The sequence below is a fragment of the Narcine bancroftii genome, chromosome 5, assembly GCF_036971445.1.
Source record: "Narcine bancroftii isolate sNarBan1 chromosome 5, sNarBan1.hap1, whole genome shotgun sequence".
In the NCBI taxonomy this organism is placed as follows: Eukaryota; Metazoa; Chordata; class Chondrichthyes; order Torpediniformes; family Narcinidae; genus Narcine; species Narcine bancroftii.
In genome coordinates this window covers 117,591,482-117,616,420 of record NC_091473.1, presented here as the reverse complement: position 1 = coordinate 117,616,420, position 24,939 = coordinate 117,591,482, and the positions used below count along the sequence as shown (strand labels likewise).

Below are 24,939 nucleotides of genomic sequence, written 5' to 3'. Positions count from 1 at the left end.
GCAGGATTAAACTCTTTACACCTCTTAATAATGGCTTGGCTCAAATCTGCATCAAAAAAATACCTGGAAGACATAAAATGCCGGATGGCCCACAACTTCCTCCAAATTAATGAGACAAAAATCTAGAATATCCTATTGGGCTCCCCCCCCCCCCTTAAATTCATCAAAAAGTTACATGACTCCCGAGGTCATCTATCCACTCTCATTAAACCCACATTAAATCCCTTAGGATGCTATTTGACCCTGCCTTCAAATTTGACAAAGAAGTCAACGCCGTGGTGAAGGCCTGCTTTTTCCAGCTCCTCACCATTGTTAAAATAAAACTGTACTTCTGACTCAAGGACCTCGAAAGGTTATTAACGCCCTTATTGTCTCACGTCTGGACTATGCTAACTCTCTACACAATGGGATTAGCCAGTCCTCTCTAACATGCCTCCATTTGTTTAAGAAAACCACTATTTGGGTCCTGACAAGTGCCAAAAAGAGGGACCATATCAGCCCAATTCCGGCCTTCCTTCAGTGGATGCCAGTGTGACTCAGAATCGAGTTCAAGCTGCTAGTATTTACATACAAGGCCCTCAATGACCTTGCCCCCACACCCCACAAATATCTCCGATCTGCTTATGCCCTACTCCACTCCCAAGAAGCTCAGTTCAGATACTGCAGGACGCATGGCTGTTCCACACACTAAACGCATACAAGGGGAAGACCGGGCCTTCAAGGTTGCGGTCGCAACCTGTGGAACAGCATTCCCTTGACCATTAAACTAGCCCCATCCCTCAACTGCTTTAAATCCAGGTTTAAAATGTACCTTCTGTCATTAGTGTTTAATGTCTGAGACCCTTTGTACGTTCCTAACCTCCGATAGTATTGCACCATTCACTACAATTGTGGTCTATTTATAACGGCTTAAACTGTTGATCTGTAAATAGTTGTAATAGTTTCGATTAATTGCCTTGGTTTGTACAGCACTTTGGTCAATGCAACTTGAAACAAAATGTGCTATACAAATAAAGAACTTGAACTTGAGGCTGTGCAGCCAAATTACACCCAATTGACCTACAACCCCTGCACGTTTTGAAATGTGGGAGGAAACTAGAACGCCTGGAGGAAACCAATGCAGACACGGAGAACATTGAACTCTTTACAGACAGCGCCAATTTTGAACCCCAGTGACTGGCGATGTAACGGTGCTGCACCAACCGCTACACTAACCGTGCCATCCTTGAACATTGTTTTGTTTTAAAATGGAACTTTATAAAATCAGCACTGCCCCTGTGCTCCTTCTTTCCTGCCATTTCACAGGAACATTTGAAAGTTAACTAATAACGTTTTATATATTATACAAAAACTTTTGTTATACTGCCAGTTATATCACCAATGTAAAGTTTTCAACCAAAATATTCCACCAGTCACATCCTTAAATGTGCTCACCCAGAAGACATCCTGCCTCTTAAGATCCATGAAATTATGGACTCCATGGAAACACAGAGACAGAAATATATTAGCTAGTTATCTCCTGCCCAGTGAATTTTTCAATATTTTGTTTTACTTACAGATGAGTACAAAGTAAAAGAAGCACATGCATCTCTCAGAACTGAGCCCACAAGCCTGTAATCATAGAAATAATCACAAGACTCTAAGGAATCTGGAGTCAAGGAGTTATCACAAAAGCCTCAACTTTCATGATCAAATTTTAGCTCTGATTTTGAAAGGAGGATATATTTGCAGTAAAAAAAATTACTGCATACTACATATGCAAACCCTTCTCACTGTACTACTAGTAAATCAAATGACAAGGCTGCATAAACTGGCCCTCTAACTGAGCACTGAGTGACCCTTCTACCAACTTTAAAGGAATGTCTCTCAATTCATAATTCTCATTTCCTCCTTTCTAAACAGCTGCAAACATATTTTAGGAATTATATTCAGGAATTATCCAAGAGTGGACAACATTCAAATTCTAAAAGTCTTCAAATTATGCATATTACAGAAAAAAAAATGATACAAATTTTCTAAAGTGATTCACCCATGTCAGATAACACAGGTCAATATCTCAACCCTACAGATTCAGCGCCTGCAATATTGGTTAAGTGCACTTGTCAGAATATCTTTTAGCCACTTAGAATGCAATTCAAATCAGTAGTCAATTATTGAATTTGATTTTGTTCCAGAGATGAATTTGTTCTGACTCTACATTCCACCCTCACATGCGAGCAGACATCACTAAAGCGGAACACCAGGTGGTTTCTGATGCTCCTTGATCTGAATCCCAGTGGTATTAACTGTAGTGACGTGCTAAGTTGCACCAGAGGGTTAGGTGTTGAAATAGAATTCCATAATTTTGAGTATATAATTAAGACCAGGGGGTCAGCAAACTTTTTAAACCATGGAATTCTTGATCTCTCATCAACCTCCAAGCATGTAAAATAAATAAATAAACTGCTTCCCTGTTGGACACAAATTTTTACAGCAATAAAACAGGCCCTTCGGCCCAATTTGTCCATGTTGACCAAGTAAGATAATCACATTTCCCATCATCCAAACGTTAATGATCTGGATATTGTAACCGATGGATCAGTATCTGAATTTATTGATGACAAAACTGAAACCAAAGCAATTAATGCTCCCAAATTTTAAAATGTGGGATAATAAATCTCAGCTCCCATATTTTTGAGGACACATGGAAAACTGCAATTGCTGGAATCATGAGAAACAAATGCTGGAGGATCTCAGCATTAGTAGGAGAAAAAAATAGTCAGCTTTTCATCAAGACTCCCTCTATACACCAACTCTATTCCTTAGCTTTGAGTTAGGACTGGAGTTGTGCAGACAAATAGTGAATTTAACAAAAGACATCATTCTAAAATGTGCACTTGAAAATTGGAAAAAAAAACTCCAATTTATTTAATGTCGAACCAACTTGAGCATAAAGCTTCACATACTAATATTGGTCATATTTTCTCCAATTGTCGTGCAACGAGATTGAAGTAATCATGATTCGATCACTGAAATGAATGGTGGAGGGCAGACCACTGCTTCCCATTTCGGTTCTTGGAGTACTGTAAAAAGGTGACTACAAATCAAAGACAGGCAAATTCAAGTTCTTAAAGAATACAGACGTACAGTGGAGTTCTTCCATAAATAATGAAGCAGAAAGCTGCTGTGAAGCATTCCATTAAGCAAATGAAAAAGGGACTAAATTATCACCAATCCACAGACTACAGATGCAATTCGACTATGTCGTGTTGGAACTGTAAATCCTTCAGCTTTGGTCAATGGATTCATCATATTTATGCCACAGTAAAGCTGTGTTGACTGAAACAGAATCTGCCGTAGTTTGAATAATCACCATCTTGTCAAACTGGGTTATGGTATTAATTTTTTGCCTCTCCTTTTCCTTTGCTACTGACAGCTTATTCAAAAGGCATTCTGAATTGAATGTACTACCACAGTGGAAGATTAAGGTCAGCTTTTGGGTTCATATTGAATATAGATGCCATTTTTCTCCTGTTACATGTAATTAGGTTTTAATCTTGAGCCACAATACTGTGTAGACAGAAATAGGAGCTATTGGTTTCTAATCTTCACCAAGAAAAATCGCAACAGAATGAAAGGTATTTAATCCTCTTCCACAGATCTTGTTTGCATTGAAGTATTATTTTATGAGGAAAGTACAAGTAAATTCAATTTTCAGCTGGCACAGTAATTTATGAGGGTTTAGATACATTTCCCGAGCGGCACAACATGAGTGGAGTTTTATTTTATAACTCACACAAAGGTATTGAGCAAGTTAAAATGCATAGTGGCGATGGACCATGTTTTCTGTGGCCCTTTGTGTTAATGTTTAACTGGTGTTAAATTACAGCTTTATATTCATACCTCTTTTGTTCTTTTTTGCTAGCTTTATATGCTATTCTTCCCACCTGGGTAATTCTGTGCCTATGCCATATCAGCGAATCTTTTCTCGTTTTTTTTTGTGTGTGTTTTGTTAATTTATTTACATGACAATTTTACTATTGCCTATCAAAGGGTAATAATTTCACATAGGCTGTCAGGGAAATTTAGATTTGCTATACACTTTGACCAAGTATCTGCATTAAAAAAAAACTGAATGTTTGTCCTCGGGGTCCAGGCCATTATTTATGAATTCTGAAGAGAAAGACCAACCTTAACCCCATCCACCATGACACCCTCTTGCAACATTTTGCATAACATCTATCACTGGAGTTAGAGCAGGAAGCTGTGAGAACACAAGAAACAGAAGCAGAGGCAGGTTATTTTAGCCTCTTGTGTCCGCCCCGGTGATCAATAAGATGATAGCTGATCTTCTCTTCAGCACCACATTTCTGTATTTTCTCCATTTCCAAAAATCTATTTTTCTCATTTGTGAATGAAGTCAGTGAGCACATCTACTGACTCTCTTGGGAGAGGATCCAAAAGACTTACTACTGTGACAAGAGTTTGGGAGATAAATTGGGAAAGGCTTGTTAGAGCAGGTCACCCACAAACACTTTAAATGTTTGCAGGAGATTTTGCAAAAGGGCTCAGACTCATGATGGACTGTTATTTGCAAAAGGCAACAAACGTAACAACAGGCAGTGGCAGCTTTGTCTGGAAAACAGAACTTACTGTCTGGAAGGTCATGTGATCTTGGCAGGCAGAGAGCAGCGGAAAAAAACAGGCTTTACTCTCAGAGTTGGTGGGGGGCGGGGGTGGAGAGATAGAGAGAGAGAGGAGAGAGATAGACATTGGTTCCAGAGGGACAAGTTGGGAAGCTTTAGAGGACGGCCTGGCCAAAAGAGAGGACTAGCTGTCCAGTGTTTCCCTTGATATAGGTGAAACAGAAAGGAACTCTGTGGTGACCTGAAAGAAAGAGATTATCATCTGGAGAACCCTGAGGGGGCAAGTTTCATCAGCAAGACACTGGAGTGTCTGATTAAAAAGGAATCAGTTGTGGATGTCCTAGAACAAGTAAAACTCTCTCTCTGAAAACCAACAAGAACCCTTCTGAGTGGTAACCATTTACCTGTTAAGCACCAAAGCCTGGTGAACTTCATTATGTGCACAGTGTAAGCATTGCCTAACACCAGTGAGATTGGACTGCGAACCAAAGAACTTTGCTGAACTTACACACACATTACACAAACATGTGCTTAGAATTAGAAGGGGTTTAAGTAGGTTAAGTGAGTCAATAGAGATAAGTTAAAGTTTGATTCTATTTTCATGTTCAAAGATAATTAAAAGCAACTTTTGTTTAAGTAACCCTTTGTCGTGGTGCATATCTATTGCTGCTGGGTTTTGGGGTCCTCTGGACTCGTAACACTTCCCTCTGAGTGGAGAAATCTTCTAATTTCAAGGTAAAATGGTTGATGCCTTGTTGAAGCTCTTACTTCTCAATACTGTATGTCAACCAGGACAAATATTTACCCTGACAACCCTTTTATGGCTATTGTATGTTTTAATCAAGTTAGTCCACATTCTTCTAAACTGAAGAGAATATACTGCCAGTCTGCTTAACATCACATTATCGGACAAACCACTATCCCTAACCCTAACCTCCTCCCAGGATTCAATCTGGTGAACTCACATCGAGTTTCTCTATTGCAAAGAATTCCTTCTCTGGGAAGCAAGACCTGAACTGTACACAGGTGTGGTCTCAGTAGAGGCCCAATCTCATTTCAATAGGATACATTGATTCAAATTCTCTTGGAACAAATGCCAACCAACTATTTGCCTTTCTAATTGCTTGCTGTTCTTCCATAGTAACTATTAGGGATGTAAGATTATGGAGGTACCTTTGAAGACCCACACCCCTCACCATTTAAAAAAATACTCTGGCTTTCCATATTTTTCTCTGCCAAAGTGGTTGATTCCTTTCACGTTATATTTCATGGTCACATTCTCACCCTTTCACATAGACTGTCCATATTCTCCTCATAACTCTCACTGCCACCCAGCTTGGTTACATTACACATCTGTATTGTTGATATAGATTGTGAACAGCCTGATGCCAGCACTCATCCCTACAACACCCCACTAGACATGAGCTATACTTAGATAAGTACTTATTTAGGATCTGTCCAGAACTTTTGATCCACCCATTGACCTTTCTCATCTTCGCTGGTCCCGACAAATCACATTTCAGATGCCCTCTGTCACTTCAATAGTTTCTGATTGCCTGGTTCATCTTCACCATGGGTGTGCTATCATTCAACATCTGCAACTGCATCTGGAAAAATGGAGGACCTAATGAGTTCCCCTCCACCAATACACTCATTTACCTGGATAAATGTGTCCTCACATAAATCAACTTCAACTTCTATCACTTTCTCCAGATCAAAGTGGCAACGAATGGCCTGAGCTACATCTGTCATTTTGTTGGAAATGTAAATCAATTTTTGTTATTCATGTCTGCTCACCCAGTGTTTTGTCCAGTACATCAGCAAATGAAATGGTGCTAAATCTTACAGTATTCAAAAATTTCATCACCTTTGGAGCTATTTTCTAACTTGCTCTTATCTTCACCTGATCCATCTCCTTCCTTTCAGGATCTATTTTGATCTCACATGATAGATGAGTCACCAACATACACAGTAGGCCCACAGGCCCTATGTTTGCCTCACTTAAAATCTTCCCATCTACCTCCTGTAAACATCCAATATTATTCTCTCTTCCTCAGCCTCCCATTGCATTTGCACCAAAGTTGAGCCACTCTGCACTGATGCCTCGGAAATGTTTTCCTTTTATGTTTGTGGCTTCCCCTCCACTCAGGTTGACAGAACCCTTTACTGCATCTCATCCATTTCCTGCATCTCTGCTCTCACCCTGTTTTTCCCCCTGAACAGAACAAAAAGGAGTTTTCGATCCAACAGGCCTCTGCATTCAACGCATTATCTTTTGCAGTTGCTGCCAACTCCAACAAGGATTTTCATCCTTCCCCTTACAGCATTTTGATGGGGAATGACGTCAGAAACTTCCTTTGTGACTCCCTGTTCTGCTTGCTTCCTCCTTTAACAGTCCCCATTGTACAGCACATTCCCTGACGCCTGTTCTCTTTCACCACCCAGGGACCCAAACAGTCTTTTCAGGTGAAGCAACAATTTATTTGCAACTCTTCCAATCTTGTGTAGTGCATTTTTTGATCACACTGTGATCTCAAGAAAGAAGAAACCACTCACAGATCAGGTGATCACTTGTCAGAGAACATGTATTCAGAAGGCAGGGATGGCTTTGAGATCTCTGTGGCTTTCCAGTTTAATATCCCATACCACTGCCAGGTTCGGTGGCCTCTTGCATTGCTTAAGGCCAATGCAAGCGCCATCTTCACTTGGGATACATTGGAGCCTATAGAACATCTTACGGTAACACATTCTTCCTTGCTGTAGGAGAACAGCCCATTTTTTTTTAAACCTTTCCCAATTTTCTTTGTTTAGTTGGACTATACAAATTACACCAACTAACATTAGCAACACCTCACAAAGATAAAGGTTAACATCATCTTAACTGCTCCATTAGTTCAGGCTTTTACAAAAAAAAAAATCCATTAGTGCCATCCATCATCCTTCTTGTGTCTCATTTTCTCAGTTCTAATGAAGGGTCCCAGACCTGAACTGTTTCTTTTTTTTTTACAGATGCTGAGTTTTTTCCAGCACATGGCAATTATTTTGATTTTTCTTTACTTCTGTCCACAAAACAATTCTCAATCCCACGTGCTCTGTTCAATAACCCTTCTTGTTGTATTTTATCAAAGGTAATCTGAAAATGAAATCCAACACTTCTGCCCATTCCCCTTTATTTATTCTGATTGTTTGAACAGAGGGGATGAAGAGAATTGTTAACCAACTCTTCCTGATGTATAATAATCTTTCAAAATGAATATGATGGACAGTATCGTCTGCAGCTCCACCATTCCCAGATATATCGTCATTGGAATTGAACATTTTCAAATTATGAGTGTGAGAATTCTGGATAACATCCATCTTTCAGGTGATCTCTAACCAACAGTTTTAAAAGTGAATGCATAATAACAAGGACAAATATCAATATCTAAAGGTATAAACCAAAATAAGATTGGCAGAAATCCCCACAGTTTATCTTCATGGAATGAACTAAATGAAAGTGTGCTGACCAGCTGCATCACAGTTTGGTATAGGGACACCAATACCCCCCCCCCAAGCGTAAAGCCCTCCAAAAAGTAGTGGACATAGCTCAGGACATCACAGGCAAAACCCTCCCCACCATCGAGAACATCTACAGGGAACACTGCCGTTGGAAAGCAGGAGCAATCATCAAGGATCCTCACCGCCCAGCACACACCCAGCACTCACTGCTACCATCAGGAAAGAGGTTTAGGTATCACAAGCTCGCATTACCAGGTTCAGCAACAGCTGCTACCCCTCCACCATCAGACTCCTCAACAACAAACTCAATCAGGACTCCTACATTTGCACTTTATTGCTTTTTATTCTCCTCTCAGTATCACAATTACTTGCTTATATTTATTTACATGTGTACATTGTGCAGTTTTTCTTCTTTCCCACTACCGATAAGTGGTAATTCTGCCTGCCTCACAGGAAAAAGAATCTCAAGGTTGTATGTGATGTCATGTATGTACTCTGACAATAAATCTGATCCATACACTTTATTTTGTTATAGATTCCTTTTATTAATATTACTAGTCATGCACATTTTCTAGTGCAGAAATGGGAAATAAATAGAGCATATCACATCAGCAAGGAGCAGTATGAGATTTAAAAGTCTTTCCATTCACATAATGTACTCTCAACCTTTGGTACTCAATCCTGTTTCTCCAACTTTCTTGCTTCCAACTTTTGTAAATTATTATTTTTCATTATTAAGCATCTATATATTCACATTCATCCCATCCTAAGAAAGTACAAAGAATATTTAGAGAACCTCTCATCTTTCAGCTGGGCAATCTCCAGTCAGCGATCTCAACAGTCACTTCAGTGCCTTCAAATCTTAACCATCCTTCATTTCCTTTGTAGCCTGGAGATTGTCTGATGGGGGAGGGTTTGACAGCATGTAGGAGGAGAGGCTGATATTTCTACAGGAGAATCTTCATCCAAATTCTGTGCTAATTGAGCCCATAGAATGGTTTTGTCTTTCCTCTGCCTACCTCTGGTGAATACATTACATTTCACTTGACTGCTATTGTTTACAGTACCTTCATTGCACCTTTAAAGGAAGCTTAAATGCTGGAGGAACTTCGTAGGTTGGGCATCTGTGGAAGGAAAGGAATGGTCCACACTTTGGGCTGAGACTCTTGCTCCTTTTGTCTAATTCCCTTCATTTTATAGGAATTTATTTGCATGCCTATTCATCTTCTTTTCCCCCTTTTCATCTCTGTTCTTTTCACTGCTAATCTTGAGGTGATCAAATAAATTAAATGAAGCGTTCTGCTGCCTGTCATCCACACCTCTGTATCAATGTGGCTGTTTCCACTTCCTTCCTTTCCTCTCTGTTAACTTCTTTCCAATATTATTAAAATGCTCGTCTTTGGAGCTGAAAAGTACAAATCTAAGGTAGATAATCTGTCTTTTAAATTTAAAGATGTTGACATATCTGCTCTATGCTTTTAAAATTGGAAGCTGTCCTTATTGCTTTATTTCATATCCTATTTTATACAGTATCTTTTCTGAATCATAAATATAATTGGATACCTGGTCAAGTTTGTAATCAAAAGCAGTATGGCAAAAGATCAACTTGTGAGTTCCTAAGGCAAGGTTTGCCTTTCCCTCAAAACACTTACCCAGCTCATCCCATAGCTGTCGGCATTTGTCAGTCATGCCTGTGCCTTGTTGCCTCCAGAGAGAGAGCCGTGGGTCAGCCATGAACTGTTCTGTTATTAACGTCAACATCCTGGCACCATTTGAGTCCCTCATCTTCAGCATTTCTCGTACCTACACCAATCAGAAGTGAAATTTGAGGTCGATCCAGAGAACCACTTCTGCAGCAAGTGATCTCCAATTCTCTTTGAAGCCAATTTGTTTTAATGACGCTCAGGTTACGAAAAAGAAGAAAACACAAAGAATGTTTCACGGGGAAAAAAATACCAAAATGACAGAAGTAATGTGAAAAATTAAATAAGTAGTTAACACAATCAACACTGCACAAGATTATTATGCAAAACGATCAGGTAATTTTCCCATCAGCACATGAGGTGGCAACTTGTAGAAGGCATGACACCCAATGAAACCTATAAAAAGCTAGACACAGAGATGAAAGATAATGCTCCTGTTGTTTAATGACTGCAAAACACAATTTCTGTTCAAGACAGCAGACAAGTGAGAATTGGAGTATTGTGCACAGCTCTGATCACCTAGCTATGGGAAATATCATCACTATGGTGGAAAGGGGGCTGAAATTATTTATGAGAATATTACCAAGACAGTTATTTGAATTATAAAGAGTAGCTGGATGGGTTGGGACTTTTATTCCTGGAGCACAGAAGGTTAAAGGAGGATGGCGGATAGGGGGTGGGAGGAGGGGGAGGAATGTTATAAAGATGGATGAAAATAATGAGAGGCATAGATAATGTAAATACTCAGACATTTTTCCCAAGGTAGGGGAAACTAAGACTAGAGGACATGGATTTATGGTGAAGGGGAAAGATTCAAAAGGGACCTGACGGCACTATTTTTGTTACACACAGAGAGTGAACAAACTGCCAGAGAAATAGTAGAAGCAAGACCAATTGTAATATTCAAAAGACATTGTGAAAGGTGCATGGATATGAAAGGTTCAGAGGAATATGGGCAAATGGGCCTACTTGGTCGGCATGGACAAGTTGGGCTGAAGGGCATTTTCATACTGTTGAACTCTCTATCTCCATGAAATCTTGATGCATTTGATCTTTCCAAAATTGGATGTTGGCCAATACAAAACCCATATAACTGGTGGTGAATAAGGAACAACATGGAAGTTAATGGTGGTGTTCAGTGAAGGAGGGTTTTGTAATCCTTCTCTTAAGGAAGACGAGAGCAATTTCTCATTCTTTCGCCACATTCCAAGAATATGGGATTATACCCATGAGATTGGATCTTTTTCACATTCTGTGTTGTTCCAAATATTCAGAATCAATTCATCTTAAAAAGTCCAGGCTCCAGATTAAATCAATGCAAGTGGACATCAGCAATAATGATAGTAGATTTGTAAACATTCAACAGCAATGCACAGCCCCTGATTGAGAAACACTTTCCACTTGTTTATTTGTCCTGATTTTTTTAGGCATACAGCATGGTAACTGGCCCTTCCATGCCATGATCCGAGCTGCCCAATTTCCCCCAATTAACTAACCTACAAAGCCAGTACGTTTTGAAGAGTGGGAGGAAACCAGGGCACCCTTAGGAAATCCACGCAGACATGGGGAGAAAGTATAAACTCTTACAGACAGCGCCAGATTTGAACCCGGGTCATAGGCGCTGTAATAACCACTACACTAACAGGGCTGCAAATCTACATTTCCAGTTAATAGAACAGAAGAGCAGCCATTACCTCTCCCAAACCTGCTTTAAAGTAATTCTGAAGTTACATGGGATGAAAGTTAGTGTGTCTGAGTGAATCAATGTGAGTGCATGTGTTTATTTAATATTTATTTCCCCTAGCAGCAATGCCTAGTACTTTGAGTTACGTGAGAAACCATTTCTTAAAGAGAAGCTTAAAAATCTGCCTTTGTAATGTCGCCTCCCACCTCCCAGCTTACAGGAGTACTCCAACATGGGCCAGCCAGCAAATCACACATTCCTCTTCTTAAACAAAAAAAATAAAGCTGAGGAAATCTAGACTGGCAAGTTCTACAATGGATGTTTTTAAAGGAAGTTAGAAAGCTGCTGGAGCTCAGCTGACCTTCATGAACTGCTTGAGCACATTTCTCGTAAATGTGATTCATGTCTCAGGGGTTGTTGCCTATAACTAACTTTCAGATTGATCCTCTGTTCTGCACTTAGTCAAAGAATTCTACAGCACAGAAACGGGCCCTTCAGCACAATTTGTCCATGCTGACCAATCTAGCCTGTTTGTCTACGTTTGCCTAATATCTGTATCAACCTTTCCTGTACACCTCATGTCTTTCTGTAAATGTAGCTTGTGCAATTCCATCAAATATGTATTTTCTGCTACGGTCAGAATAATAGTTAATATATAGTCAACAGGAAAAAGTGCTGTGATGCTAAGCAATAGAAGGTCTGATTTTTTTTTAGAAACAAAACCATCATATGGAAATCCAAGTTATGAACACAATGCTGGAGAAACTCAGTAGATCAAAGTGTCCTTTATATAGCAAAGATAAAGATACCTAACTGACATTTCAGGATTGAGTCCTTCATCAATATATTTTAATGAAGGGCTCAATCTCAAAACGTCGGTTATGTAGTTTTATCTTTGCTAGAAAAAGGACACTATTCGACCTGTTGAGTTTCTCCAGCGTTATATGCTTACTTCAACCAGAGGGTCTACATATTTTTGTGTTTTACTTCCAATATGCAAATCCTAATTTCTGTAATTGTTAGCAATTAGTTTCTTGAGATAAATAAGAAATCTGTCATGGGTAGAATCCAAGATAGGGGTGGGGAAATGGTAACAGAAGTGGGAGGGGACAGGAGAACCAGTGGGAGGAGGGTGTGGGTGATCAGTATTTTGGAGCAGGTAGTGGAAGGGAAAGAAATGGGGGAAGACAGGGAGCAAGGGGGGATGGAGGGAGGGAAAGAGAGAGGGAGAAGAAGGGAAAGAGAGAGGGGAAGAATGGAAAGAAAGGGGAAGGAAAGAGAGAGGGAGAAGAAGGGAAAGAGAGAGGGAGAAGAAGGGAAAGAGAGAGGGGAAGAAGGGAAAGAGAGAGGGGAAGAAGGGAAAGAGAGAGGGGAAGAAGGGAAAGAGAGAGGGGAAGGGAAAGAGAGAGGGGGAAAAAGGGAAAGAGAGAGGGAGAATGGAAAGAAAGGGGAAGGAAAGAGAGAGGGAGAAGAAGGGAAAGAGAGAGGGGAAGAAGGGAAAGAGAGAGGGAGAAGAAGGGAAAGAGAGAGGGGAAGAAGGGAAAGAGAGGGGGAAGAAGGGAAAGAGAGAGGGGAAGAAGGGAAAGAGAGGGGAAGGGAAAGAGAGAGGGGGAAAAAAGGAAAGAGAGAGGGAGAAGAAGGGAAAGGGAGAGGGGAAGAAGGGAAAGAGAGAGGGGAAGAAGGGAAAGAGAGAGGGGAAGAAGGGAAAGAGAGAGGGGAAGGGAAAGAGAGAGGGGGAAAAAGGGAAAGAGAGAGGGAGAATGGAAAGAAAGGGGAAGGAAAGAGAGAGGGGAAGAAGGGAAAGAGAGAGGGAGAAGAAGGGAAAGAGAGAGGGAGAAGAAAGGAAAGAGAGAGGGAGAAGAAGGGAAAGAGAGAGGGGGAAAGAAGGGAAAGAGGGGAAGAAGGGAAAGAGAGAGGGGAAGAAGGGAAAGATAGGGGAAGAAGGGAAAGAGAGAGGGGAAGGGAAAGAGAGAGGGGGAAAAAGGGAAAGAGAGAGGGAGAATGGAAAGAAAGGGGAAGGAAAGAGAGAGGGAGAAGAAAGGAAAGAGAGAGGGAGAAGAAGGGAAAGAGAGGGAGAAGAAGGGAAAGGGGGAAGGAAAGAGAGAGGGAAAGAAGGGAAAGAGAGAGGGAGAAGAAGGGAAAGAGAGAGGGGGAAAGAAGGGAAAGAGGGGAAGAAGGGAAAGAGAGAGGGGAAGAAGAGAAAGAGAGAGGGAGAAGAAAGGAAAGAGAGAGGGAGAAGAAGGGAAAGAGAGAGGGAGAAGAAGGGAAAGAGGGGGGAAGGAAAGAGAGAGGGAAAGAAGGGAAAGAGAGAGGGAGAAGAAGGGAAAGAGAGAGGGAGAAGAAGGGAAAGAGAGAGGGGGATGAAGGGAAAGAGAGGGGGAAGAAGGGAAAGAGAGAGAGGAAGAAGGGAAAGAGAGAGGGGAAGAAGGGAAAGATAGGGGAAGAAGGGAAAGAGAGGGGAAGAAGGAAAGAGAGGGAGAAGGGAAATAGAGAGGGAGAAGAAGGGTGGGGGGAGGGAGTATCTGGGTGAATCAGAGCCCTTGCAAGCTATTTGCCACACTATTTGCCACATTGACTTATTCCACTAAACAATACAATTTATTGTCACAGCATCTTATTCTTCCATGGACATCCTCACCCAAAAGCATGAACATCCTTCAATTTCAGGTCACCCACTCTTCCTTGGCACCTTCACCTCTCCTTCTGATCCACCCAGTTCTTTCCACAGTCCCTTCCTTTCGAACCCACCTTCAGATCTCCTGTTCCCTACTGCTAATACACACCCACACTGGTTCCTTTGTCTGCTCCCCCTATTATCCTTATTTGCCCACCAGCCCTCCCAGATCGGGTTCCACTCATCCTTTCAAATCGCACTCCATCATCTGCAGCCCTTTATTGCCGTTGCGTCACCTCCCCAGCCTATGACATTACCTCCACCCTTTCCTCCCTCAGTCCATCTCCATTTTCACCTGGATCCCACCACACTTGAATTCATCGATCACTGGTCAGCTCCTGCCTCACTGCTCCCCTCTATGGACTGGCCATCTCAGTCCTAATGTGGGGTTAAAACCCAAAACGTTGACCTTTCTTTCCATCCACAGATGCTGCCTGATCCGCTGAGTTCCTCCAGCAGTTTATTTCTTTTGCTCCCAATTCCAGCACCTGCTGAATCTTGTGTTTATTTATTACGTTTAATAAACTGTCCCAGCTGCTTAAATTACAAGTAGTGTTAAATTATAACTCCAGAAGAATTACGGATATATCCAAGAGATGAATGCATCTCTGACCACATTCTCTTTTAGACAGTAGTGGCTGGGCATCATAATTTTCATGCAAAGCATCTCACCTTAGCGAACATGGAATTTAGTTGCTTGCCAGACCCGTAGTATCCTCCTTGTGACAGGAACTGCTTGACTTGCTCTCGAACCTGCTCTTCATCAAGGTGCCAGCAATTCTCATCATCAATGCTGGCACCTGCTGTTGGATCAGGGGCACCTAAAGAAAACAGAAAATAGGTGAATAACAAGACTGAATCTTCAGAATGTACATTCAACAACAAGAAATATCTAAACATGGTCATTAAGCTTCTACACGGCTCAGTGAATAATTAAGATGAAGGAATATTTACGTTTATTTGACACAAAATACCTATTACAGAGAGATGGGTTCAGCTGTGCAGACCAACAGGTTGTCTTGAGCATTACAAACACAATTTATAGGGAATGGGATTTAAATAAAAAAGGTCAACGCCAAGCACGGGGCCGCATGCGGGCACTGCTGTGTGTTCCATTCAGAAGCTTGATGGCTGTGGGGAAGAAACTGTCTTTAATCCTGTTGGTTCTGGTTTTCATACACAAGACTTCTACCTGATGGGTGGATGGAAACCCAGGGTATAATAATCTTTCAGTACATTGACTGCTTCCCTGGGGAGCAGGAGATGTAGATGGAATCCATGGAACAAGCTCCTGATGAAAATATCGCATTGTAGCAACCACACTACGCGAGCCTGGAGAAGAACGACACGCACATCAAAGCCTTGAAAATTTAGACTGATTTATTGCTCTAGCCATCGGGCTGTGTCAGGGCCCCGCATCATCAGAGTGCTGGTCCAGGATTGACCAGCATTCCCACCAGAGTTCCCCATCCTCCCACCATGCAGAGGTCACCTGGGTTGATGGCCAGTGTCACCCCCAGGTCCTCACGGTCGCCGCGTTCGTTGGCCATTTTGTGGACCGGTCCATATCTCCGTGTGAGGGCCGCGATACAGCCTTTCCCCTAGATCCGGTGACTGGGCCATTGTCCGTAGCCTTAGGTGATCTACCCCTGCGTCTTTGGGGAGGAGTGGAGACCGGGTCATCACAGTTCAGACATGCTGATTTCAGGCAGTCGACAGTAAAAGTCTCCTCCTTACCACCAATGTCAAGGACGAAGGTGAAATCATTGCCTCTAATGACCTTGTAGGGTCATTCATTGTAAGGGTGGTCTGTGTGTGCCCCTCCTCATGAAAACCTAGCGCCTCCATGTAGCTCTCGGTGAAAGCGCTGTATTTGAGCTCCACAGGGCGGAGGTGCCTGCTGAAAAAGGCCAAGGGTCACCGCTGGCCCTTGATGAGTTGTTCTAGCTCGCCCCCTAATGCTGAGCTGGAGGCACCAACTGTCAGGGCGGTAGGTGCCTCCAGTCTGGGGTGGGCCAGGAGGGTGGCGTTGGCCAGCGCATCTTTGGTGTTCTGGAATGCCCTGGAAGACTCATCGTCCCAAGTAATATCTTTTAACTTGCCCCGTCATCAGCGTGAAGAGGGGGCGCGTGATGCGTGCCGCTGCCAATATGAACCTGTGGTAAAAGTTTATCATATCAGCGAATTACTGCAGCCTTTTTACCGTGCATGCCTTAGCGAAGTGCTGGACCATCTCAACCTTCTTGGGGAGGGGTATAACCCTGTGTCTGTTAATCCTGTGCCCCAGGAAGTCGATGGTGTCCAGACCAAACTGGCATTTCGTGGGGTTAATTTTCAGTCTAAACTCACTCAAGCAGGTGCACAGTTGTCTCAGGTAGGCTGCGTGGTCCTTGCAGCTGTGGCTGGCGACAAGGATATCGTTCAGATAGATGAACGCAAACTGGGAGGTCCCAGCCCACTGTGTCCATCAGCCTTTGAAAGGTTTGTGCCGCATTCTTAAGACGAAAGGACATGCAGAGAAATTCAAACAAGCCAAAGGGGGTTATGATTGTGGTCTTGGAGGCATCCTGGGAGTCAACTGGGATTTGGTGGTACCCCTGGATTAGATCCATCTTGGAGGACACCCGTGCAGGTTGGTGGCAACATTTTGGATGTGGGGCATGGGATATTTGTTAGGCGGGGTGGCCTTGTTGAGGCAGCGGTAGTCATGTCATGGTCTCCAACCCCTGCTAATTTAGGCACCATGTGGAGGGGAGAGGGCCAGGGACTGTTGGAGTGCTACACAATCCCCAGCTCCTCCATTTTCTTAAACTCCTCCTTCACCAGGCTGAGCATCTTGGGTGGGAGTCGGCATGCGCTGGCGTGGAGCCGGGGACCCCCTTGGTCAATATATGGTGCATTACCCTGTGCTGCATCCTGATTGAGGGTGCTCATGATGTAGAAGTAGCGGGTGTCATCGGCGAAGCTGGAACTGAGCCTCGTCTTGCTCAAACCACACATGTGGCTGCGACACCTAGAAGGTTGGAAGCTGAGAGAGAGAGATGGTTGCTGTTTCCGCTTGATCAGTCATCTTTGTGTCCAAATGCTGGTTAGACCTGTTGGGGACACCAACGTAGCGTATCAGCTACGTGAGAGTGGAGAAGAATGACACACACCCCAAATCCTTGGAAAATGAGACTTTGGTGGTAAATGGACTCCTCTAGCTGTTAAGAAACAATAAGAAGCAGCCAGCTTGGACGGCACGGACTCCTGAATAATGGTGCAGCATTTACTGTCAAGGGTGAAGCATGAACAACAAAGTTCAGGAGAATGACAGAATCAGGTGAAAGTAATGTCTGAATGAATAATAAGGATAAAGAAAATTGTTGCCCTTATAATTAAGGAGATTTAAAAAAAATAAAATCACCCACAAAATGTGTAATTTTAATAATAAAGCTTTCCAGATTTTCCCTAAGAAACCAATATTTTTTTTAAACTAATGCAAGAACTGCAAAGACTGCATGAAGGTAATTAAGGGACTCAAGCTCAAAACACCTTTGCTATATGAAGTACACTGTTTGACCTGATGGATTTCTCTAGATTTGTGCTTTTACTTCATTCACGGTGTCTGCAGACTTTCAACTTTCACTCCCATGGAAGACACACTTTCATGATCCAGGCATTGCCCGCGAGAAGGTAGTGATGTACCATCTTGTTAAAATGCTGCCGACTCAAAAGGTACATTCTTGCTGCTGTTGGGCAGTGTTCCACGATTTAGACACAACAAAATTAAGGTCTGGCAAAATATTTCCAAGTAAGAATAGTGTGCAAGTTGGACAAGTTTGTGACCAGAATGTAGAACTTTACAGCACAGTACAGGTCCTTCCACCCACAATGTTGTGTTGACCTATTGAATCCACCTCCACAACCACCTAATTTTTTTCTCCATCTCATATCCATCACCTATTTTTCTGATGTCCATATGCCTATTTCCCTCTTGTACCTGCTTCCAGCACCACCTCTAGCAATTCTAGGCACCCGCCACCGTGTTAAAAAAAAAACACGTATCTCTGACATCTCCCTTGAACTTTCCTCTATTCACATTAAACTGATGTTCTTCAGTATTTGCGGCTGTTGCCCTGGGATAAAGGTGCCGCCTGCCCCCCGTAATCATTCAGGGCCCTCCATTATGTTTGAGAGAAAGACACATATTTTTCCTTGATTTGCCTTTGTGCTCCAATTTAAATTTGTCATCAAACAATTTGCATGATTAAAGTTCACATTCCAGATTTTATTAAGGGGTATTTGCAGAAATTACAGCCCTTTTCATACGTCGTCCCTCATTTCAGGACACCATAATATTTGGGACATAGCAATGGAATGTATATTAAAGTAGTCATGTTCACTACCTTGTTGCATATCCCTCGCTTGCAATGACTGCTTAATGTCTGTGATTCATAGACGTCACCAGGTGCTGAGTATCTGCTCTGGCCTCTACTGCCACAATCTTCAGCTCCGGCATGTTTCGGAGGCTTGTCTCCTGAAGTTTTCTCTTCACCATATGGAAAGCATGCTCAATTGGATTTAGATCAGGTGACTGACTTGGTCATAATTTTTTAGTTCTTGGCTTTGGAAAAAGGTCCCAAACATTATGGTGTTCTGAAATGAGGGAACTATATATATATATACATAAAAAGTGCTGTAATTTCTACATGGTCAAACTAAATGTGTGCAAATAATCTCGAATAAAATCTGGAATGCGCACTTTAATCACATGTGAATTGTTTGATTACAAATTTAAAACAGTGGAGCACAGGGGCAAATAAAGGGGAAAAAATGCATTTGTCCCAAACATTATATACCTGTATACCTCTATTAAGAGAAAAGCTCTAGTTATTTCCTGATACATCCTGGTAAATCTCCTCTACATCCTTCCTATATTGAGGTGACCAGAAGTGAACACAATCCCTTGATGGTTTTAGAGGTTGCAGATTTGTGAAATGCGGTCAAATAACTTTAGCAAATAACGGTAGTACAGGAGAGACAACTATATTCTATGGCATTCATCTAACACAATGGTTTTCAAACTTTTTCTTTCCACTCACCTACCACCTTAAGTAATCCCTATGCCAGAGTGCTCTGTGATTAGAAAGGATTTACTTAAGGTGATAGGTGGTAGGTGAGTGGGGGAGAAAGGTTGAGAAGCACTGCTCTAGACCCAATTGCTACTGAAATATTTTGCTTGAGAAAAATTGTCATTGGCCCATTTCCTTTGGAGTTCTGAAACCATGCACATAATGAGTCAATGAGGTACGATTAAAACAGTGGTTTTCACATTCTGTGCTCCCAATCTTGCCTCCTCTATGTTACTGAGACCAAGAGCAAACTTGGGGATTGTTTCACAGAGGACCTATAGTCTGTTGCAATGACCCTCTCATCTTCTTGGTTGCATGCCATTTTAACTCTCATCCCATATCAACTTGTTCATCTTTGGACTTTTTCATTGCCAGAATGAGGCCCAACACCTAGGTAGTCTATAGCTTAAAAGGTACGAAGGTAGAATTTTCCAATTTCAGGTAAAAAGCCATATTTGCTTTCGATCAACTTTTGTTCTCCCCCCCACCCCATTTTTGATTTCTTTCCTTATCCCCCACCTAGCTCAATTCATTCTCACCCCTTCCCCGACTGGTTCCATACTCTCCTACCCACATTTCATCAACAGGATCCTCTCCCACTTTGGTTGCATTTAGTCCAATCGTTCCTTCAACTTTCACCTAATAGTTTCCAGTATACTGTATATTCATTATCATCTTCCATAGTTATTAAATTCCAGTTCTGGTAGCATTTGTTTCCATCTATCACTCTCCAGCTTCACCCTCTATAACTTAACTTCCTCTACCTGACCCTCCTTTTTTCTTGCATACCTCTCTCTCATGAACTCAACCTCTTGGCCTCCCAATATGTTTGCCATCCTTCTCCCTTCCCTGGTTCATCAATCCTCAACTGGACCCTATCCATCTTCTCCCACCCTGTCCTCATGATACCTGCCATCTCCCCTCTCCCATTAAAGCTGATCGAATAACTGAATTCCCCCACCAGATTGATTTTTCTTTTGCTCATGGCAGTAGAATTTTATAAACACTATACATTGCCACAAATGTGCACCAGTGACAGAGAAAATTAATCAGGATGATTAATGGAGTGCCTATTAGATGGATGGTTTGTTATGAGTTTCTTGAGAGTTATTAGCACTAGGCATTTAAGCATGGGCAGAAAAATGGAGGGCATTCCAATATGCTCTTGACTTGTGGCTTGTCAATGGCGGGAAGGATTTTAGGTATGATGAGGCAAATCAATTGCCACAGGTCACTGAGCTTCTGATCTTCACTATTAGCCACAATTCGTGGCTGATTTTGATGACCATCTGGTCAATGGAGGCCTACTGGCGATTGATGATGGAGGATTGCAATGCAATTGAACATCAAGGGTAGGTGGTTGGATTTCTTCTTTTTTCTTTGGCTTGGCTTCGCGGACGAAGATTTATGGAGGGGGTAAAAAGTCCACGTCAGCTGCAGGCTCGTTTGTGGCTGACAAGTCCGATGCGGGACAGGCAGACACGGTTGCAGCAGTTGCAGGGGAAAATTGGTGGGTTGGGGTTGGGTGTTGGGTTTTTCCTCCTTTGCCTTTTGTCAGTGAGGTGGGCTCTGCGGTCTTCTTCAAAGGAGGTTGCTGCCCGCCGAACTGTGAGGCGCCAAGATGCACGGTTTGAGGCGTTATCACCCCACTGGCGGTGGTCAATGTGGCAGGCACCAAGAGATTTCTTTAGGCAGTCCTTGTACCTTTTCTTTGGTGCACCTCTGTCACGGTGGCCAGTGGAGAGCTCGCCATATAACACGATCTTGGGAAGGCGATGGTCCTCCATTCTGGAGACGTGACCCATCCAGCGCAGCTGGATCTTCAGCAGCGTGGACTCGATGCTGTCGACCTCTGCCATCTCGAGTACTTCGACGTTACTCTCACTGGAAATGGCTAATGTCTGGAACTCTTTAGGTGGGACTGCTACTTGCCACTTATGAATCCATGCCTGAATGTTTAGATTTTCCTGCATCTAGGAATGGATTACTTTATTTGCTCAGAGACTGCCAATCAAACTGAAGATTGTTCAATCGTCAGCAAACATCTTGGAAGGAAGATGGGTGGGTCTTGGTGACTTCTTGGAGGAATTCCTGTAGTGATGCCCCACGAGCTTTCCCCCATCTCACCCTTCCCAGTTTGTATAGATCTTAATTATATTCTACCATTTTCCTTCCTTGAGTTTATTGACGCTACCTCCCACTCTGAGATCAGCCTTCAGTGTTCACCAATGGCTTAACATCAACATATGCAAGAAAATTCAACTGGCAAATCCAGTTTAAAAAAAACAAAGATCTTTTCCAAATAAAGTACAATCAATCACCTACCAAGGAGAACATGGCTATTCTGGTCATTTACAAAGTTACCATTCAATTCCTCAATATGAAGATTTATCATGTTTAGTACCATCGAGAAAGCTGAGGTAAAAAGGGGTTTCTTGAACTACTGAAGTCGATGTGGTGAATATTGATAGAGCTGAGTGGTTTGCCAAGCATTCTCAAAGGGCAGTTTTTGAACTCTACCCGTTAATTTATAATTATATTTTAATAATTTGTGAGAGACAATTTTTAGAGTACTAACATAGTGGCTTTTCCTGTAAGTTGCAAGAGTGCAGGCTTACTTGCCTGGAGTCACAAAAGAAATACAGGCCAGCTAAAGCTAACAGTTTGCTTTCCCATGGAACAAGATTTTTAAAAAAATAACCACCCAATGGTTTTCATTAGAGATAACAGCCTTTTAATTCCAGAATTAATTCATTAATTAATTTTATTTTCCCCAGCTGGTGCGATGGAATTTGAGCTTGGGACTCTGATCCAGACTCTGGATTATTAATTGAGTAACATAACCACAATGTTGCTGTGATTCTGCTGTTGTTGGAACTGCCAGTTCAGTTCACTGAAGCAGAAATTGAGAAATTTGGCAGCAAGTATGTGTGCAGGGTTTGCTCTCCAACATGAGGTAATTTCAACATGGGCTCCAAGGCTGTACTATTCTCTCACAATGAGGAGCAGTGTAATTATGTATCCAAAATTTTAAATGTACACATTTGGTAGGAATCATTTCTGTCTTCTTGGCTAAATTTTTTCTTAAATTTACGACATACAGCATTGCATCAGGCCCTTCCTGCCCACGAGCAGGTACCACCCAATTAACCTACAATCCATACATTTTGAAGGGGGGGGGGCGGGAGAAACCAGAGCACCCAGAGGAAACCCACACAGATACTAGGAGAATGTACAAACTCCTGACACACAGCTCCAGATTCAAACCCGGGTCGCTGGCGCTGTAGCAGAGTTGTGCTAACTGTGCCGTCTTTGAAATAATTTGAAGTAATGTTTCAATTAGCAACAATGAATTCTTTTTAAATTTCATATTGATTTTTACATTATTTTAATGATATGCAGAAGATAATACTGAAAGGACCAATGTACTTCTCCCAGCTAAGGTTTAATTTATATTTTCAGGGTTACACATTTAATAAGTAGCAGTAGAATCACTTACCAGTAACAGTGAGGGAATGGTTGGACAGAAGGTCTTTCCAAGTGATGGAATGGTCCTTAAGGTGCATAGGTAGGATCTGCAAAGAGTCTATGACAATGCCATCTCATTGCATCAATCTTTTACTAGCAAATGTAGCAAGTGCAGAACCTACGGGCACATTGGCATTACCTTGAAGCAGTGGATTATTATCAAAACAATCCCCACGCAAGCTTCTATGATTAAGTGGTACTTGTTGAAAGAGGTCACTCCACTCATCAGACATTTTCACACTTTCATGTGCCACCTTCTTGAATGCCTTTTGGAAATTCAAATATACTACATCTGCAAGACAATGCTGCAGGAGTTTCTCAGGAGAGTATCTGATACCCTTCCTTCTCCAGCTATTTCAATAACAACCTTCTTTCCAAAATGAGGTAAGAAGTGAGTATGATTGCACAATGTTCAAATCCATGTGCAAAATTGAACTGAGTTGTATATTAATGCATGCACAGAGATGCAGTGAAAACTTTGTTCTGTGTGCTACCAGGGCAAATCAAACTTTTCTTGAATTCAATTGGTGGTGCAAAATAAAACAAATGCATAGAGTACAGAGGAAAACATTCAGTTCAAACTGTACAAGGGCATCATCATTTTATTCATAAGTCTATTCAACAATCTGATAATGGTGGGTAAGTAACGCTCATTGAATCTGGTGATGCGTGCTTTCAAACACGCTTGACAGTCCATACATGCACTTAGCATGTAAAACAAAAAAAACTTGCACTGACCAATTTTTATTCGTGTACCATCGAAAACCTTTTAGCTAGTTGGAACTGCTCTACTCAAGACTGCAAGAAAGTACAAAGAGTTGTGACTGTAGCCCAGGGAATTGTGCAAATCAACCTTCTCTCCAACTGTGTCTACACTTTCCACTGCCTCAGCAAAGAAGCCAATGTACTAAAAGATCCATCAGGCAGAAGATTAAATAACGTATGAAAACATGCACAATCAGATTCAAGGACAGATTGTTCTCCCTCTTGAGAAGTTATAGAATGGACTTCTCTTCAGTAAAATGATGCTCCCCTTGCACTGTTCTTTTCCTGAACTTTTCCTCTTTAGCACTTTGGATAAATTGACTTGACTAAACAAATTTTTTCACTACCTCTGTGCATGGGACAATGAACAATTCAATTAATTACCTAAACACTAAATAGTGGCAAATAAAATTCAAAAACAAATATGCCAAGCAAAGATAATTTCCAACAAAAGAGAATTCTAACTCCCTGCACTCACTGGACATTGAATGATGTGAGTATTGTTGAATCCCTGCCATTCATAAACTGTGGCTTATCAGGAACTCAACTGGACCAACCACATCACGACTGACTCAACAGAAATCAGAGGTTGGCTATCCTGCAATGAGTGACATGCCTCCTGGCATCCCAAACTTTTCTTCAAGACAACCATCCGATAGAATATTCTCAACTCGCATGGATGAATTTATTTCCAAAAAATTTCAAAAAGCTTGATACCATCCTGGCCCAAGCAAATCATTTGATTGGTGAGCTATCCATCAGCATAAATATTCATTCTTTTTCTACTGCTGCACTTAAGACTTTTTGCATAGTTAGTGCAGTTAAGGGTTACAGAGCAAAGGCAGGCAAGATCAGCCGTGATCTTGTTGAATGGAGGAGCAGAATCTTTGGGCCAGGTGGGCCTATTTCTTATGTTCTTGTATTGTGCAATAATGATCAAGTAACACAAATATTGCAAACACATAGGGAAATTTCAAGTGAAGCCAGAGGTGCCTTGGTGGGATAAAACTGTAATAGGTTTGAATGGTAAGATGGAATATTCAGAATCACGCAGCAGACAAATGAAGGAATTAAGATGTTGAAGTGTTCCACCTTTTGACCATGCACCTTTTCCAGCTCCCAAACATAATTTATTGGCTGTATAAAATGACAAAGCTATAGTTAGCCACAGTGGATCAAACAAGTGATCTCACTGATTTGAGAGCCCAAAATTGATAACATATGCTTAATTTTATGGAACTACCCTTCAATCACTGCATTTCATTCTATAGTTCTGATAGCTAGATGAATAAGAGATGATCTTTCTGACAGTGTAGATGCTGTAATAATATTTCCCATTGTGGCAAGA

The 24,939-nt window shown here is 41.8% G+C and overlaps 1 protein-coding gene across 1 annotated transcript in view; it reads right to left on the bottom strand.

The window, feature by feature from the left end:
• Positions 1-24,939, bottom strand: part of zswim5 (zinc finger, SWIM-type containing 5) — a 335,357-nt gene that overhangs the window by 105,475 nt on the left and 204,943 nt on the right. The window contains exons 3-4 of the mRNA XM_069938867.1: positions 14,857-15,005; positions 9,776-9,926 (exon numbers count right to left, since the gene is read on the bottom strand). Coding sequence (XP_069794968.1) covers positions 9,776-9,926; positions 14,857-15,005 — 300 coding nt within the window. The remainder of the gene's footprint in view (positions 1-9,775; positions 9,927-14,856; positions 15,006-24,939) is intronic.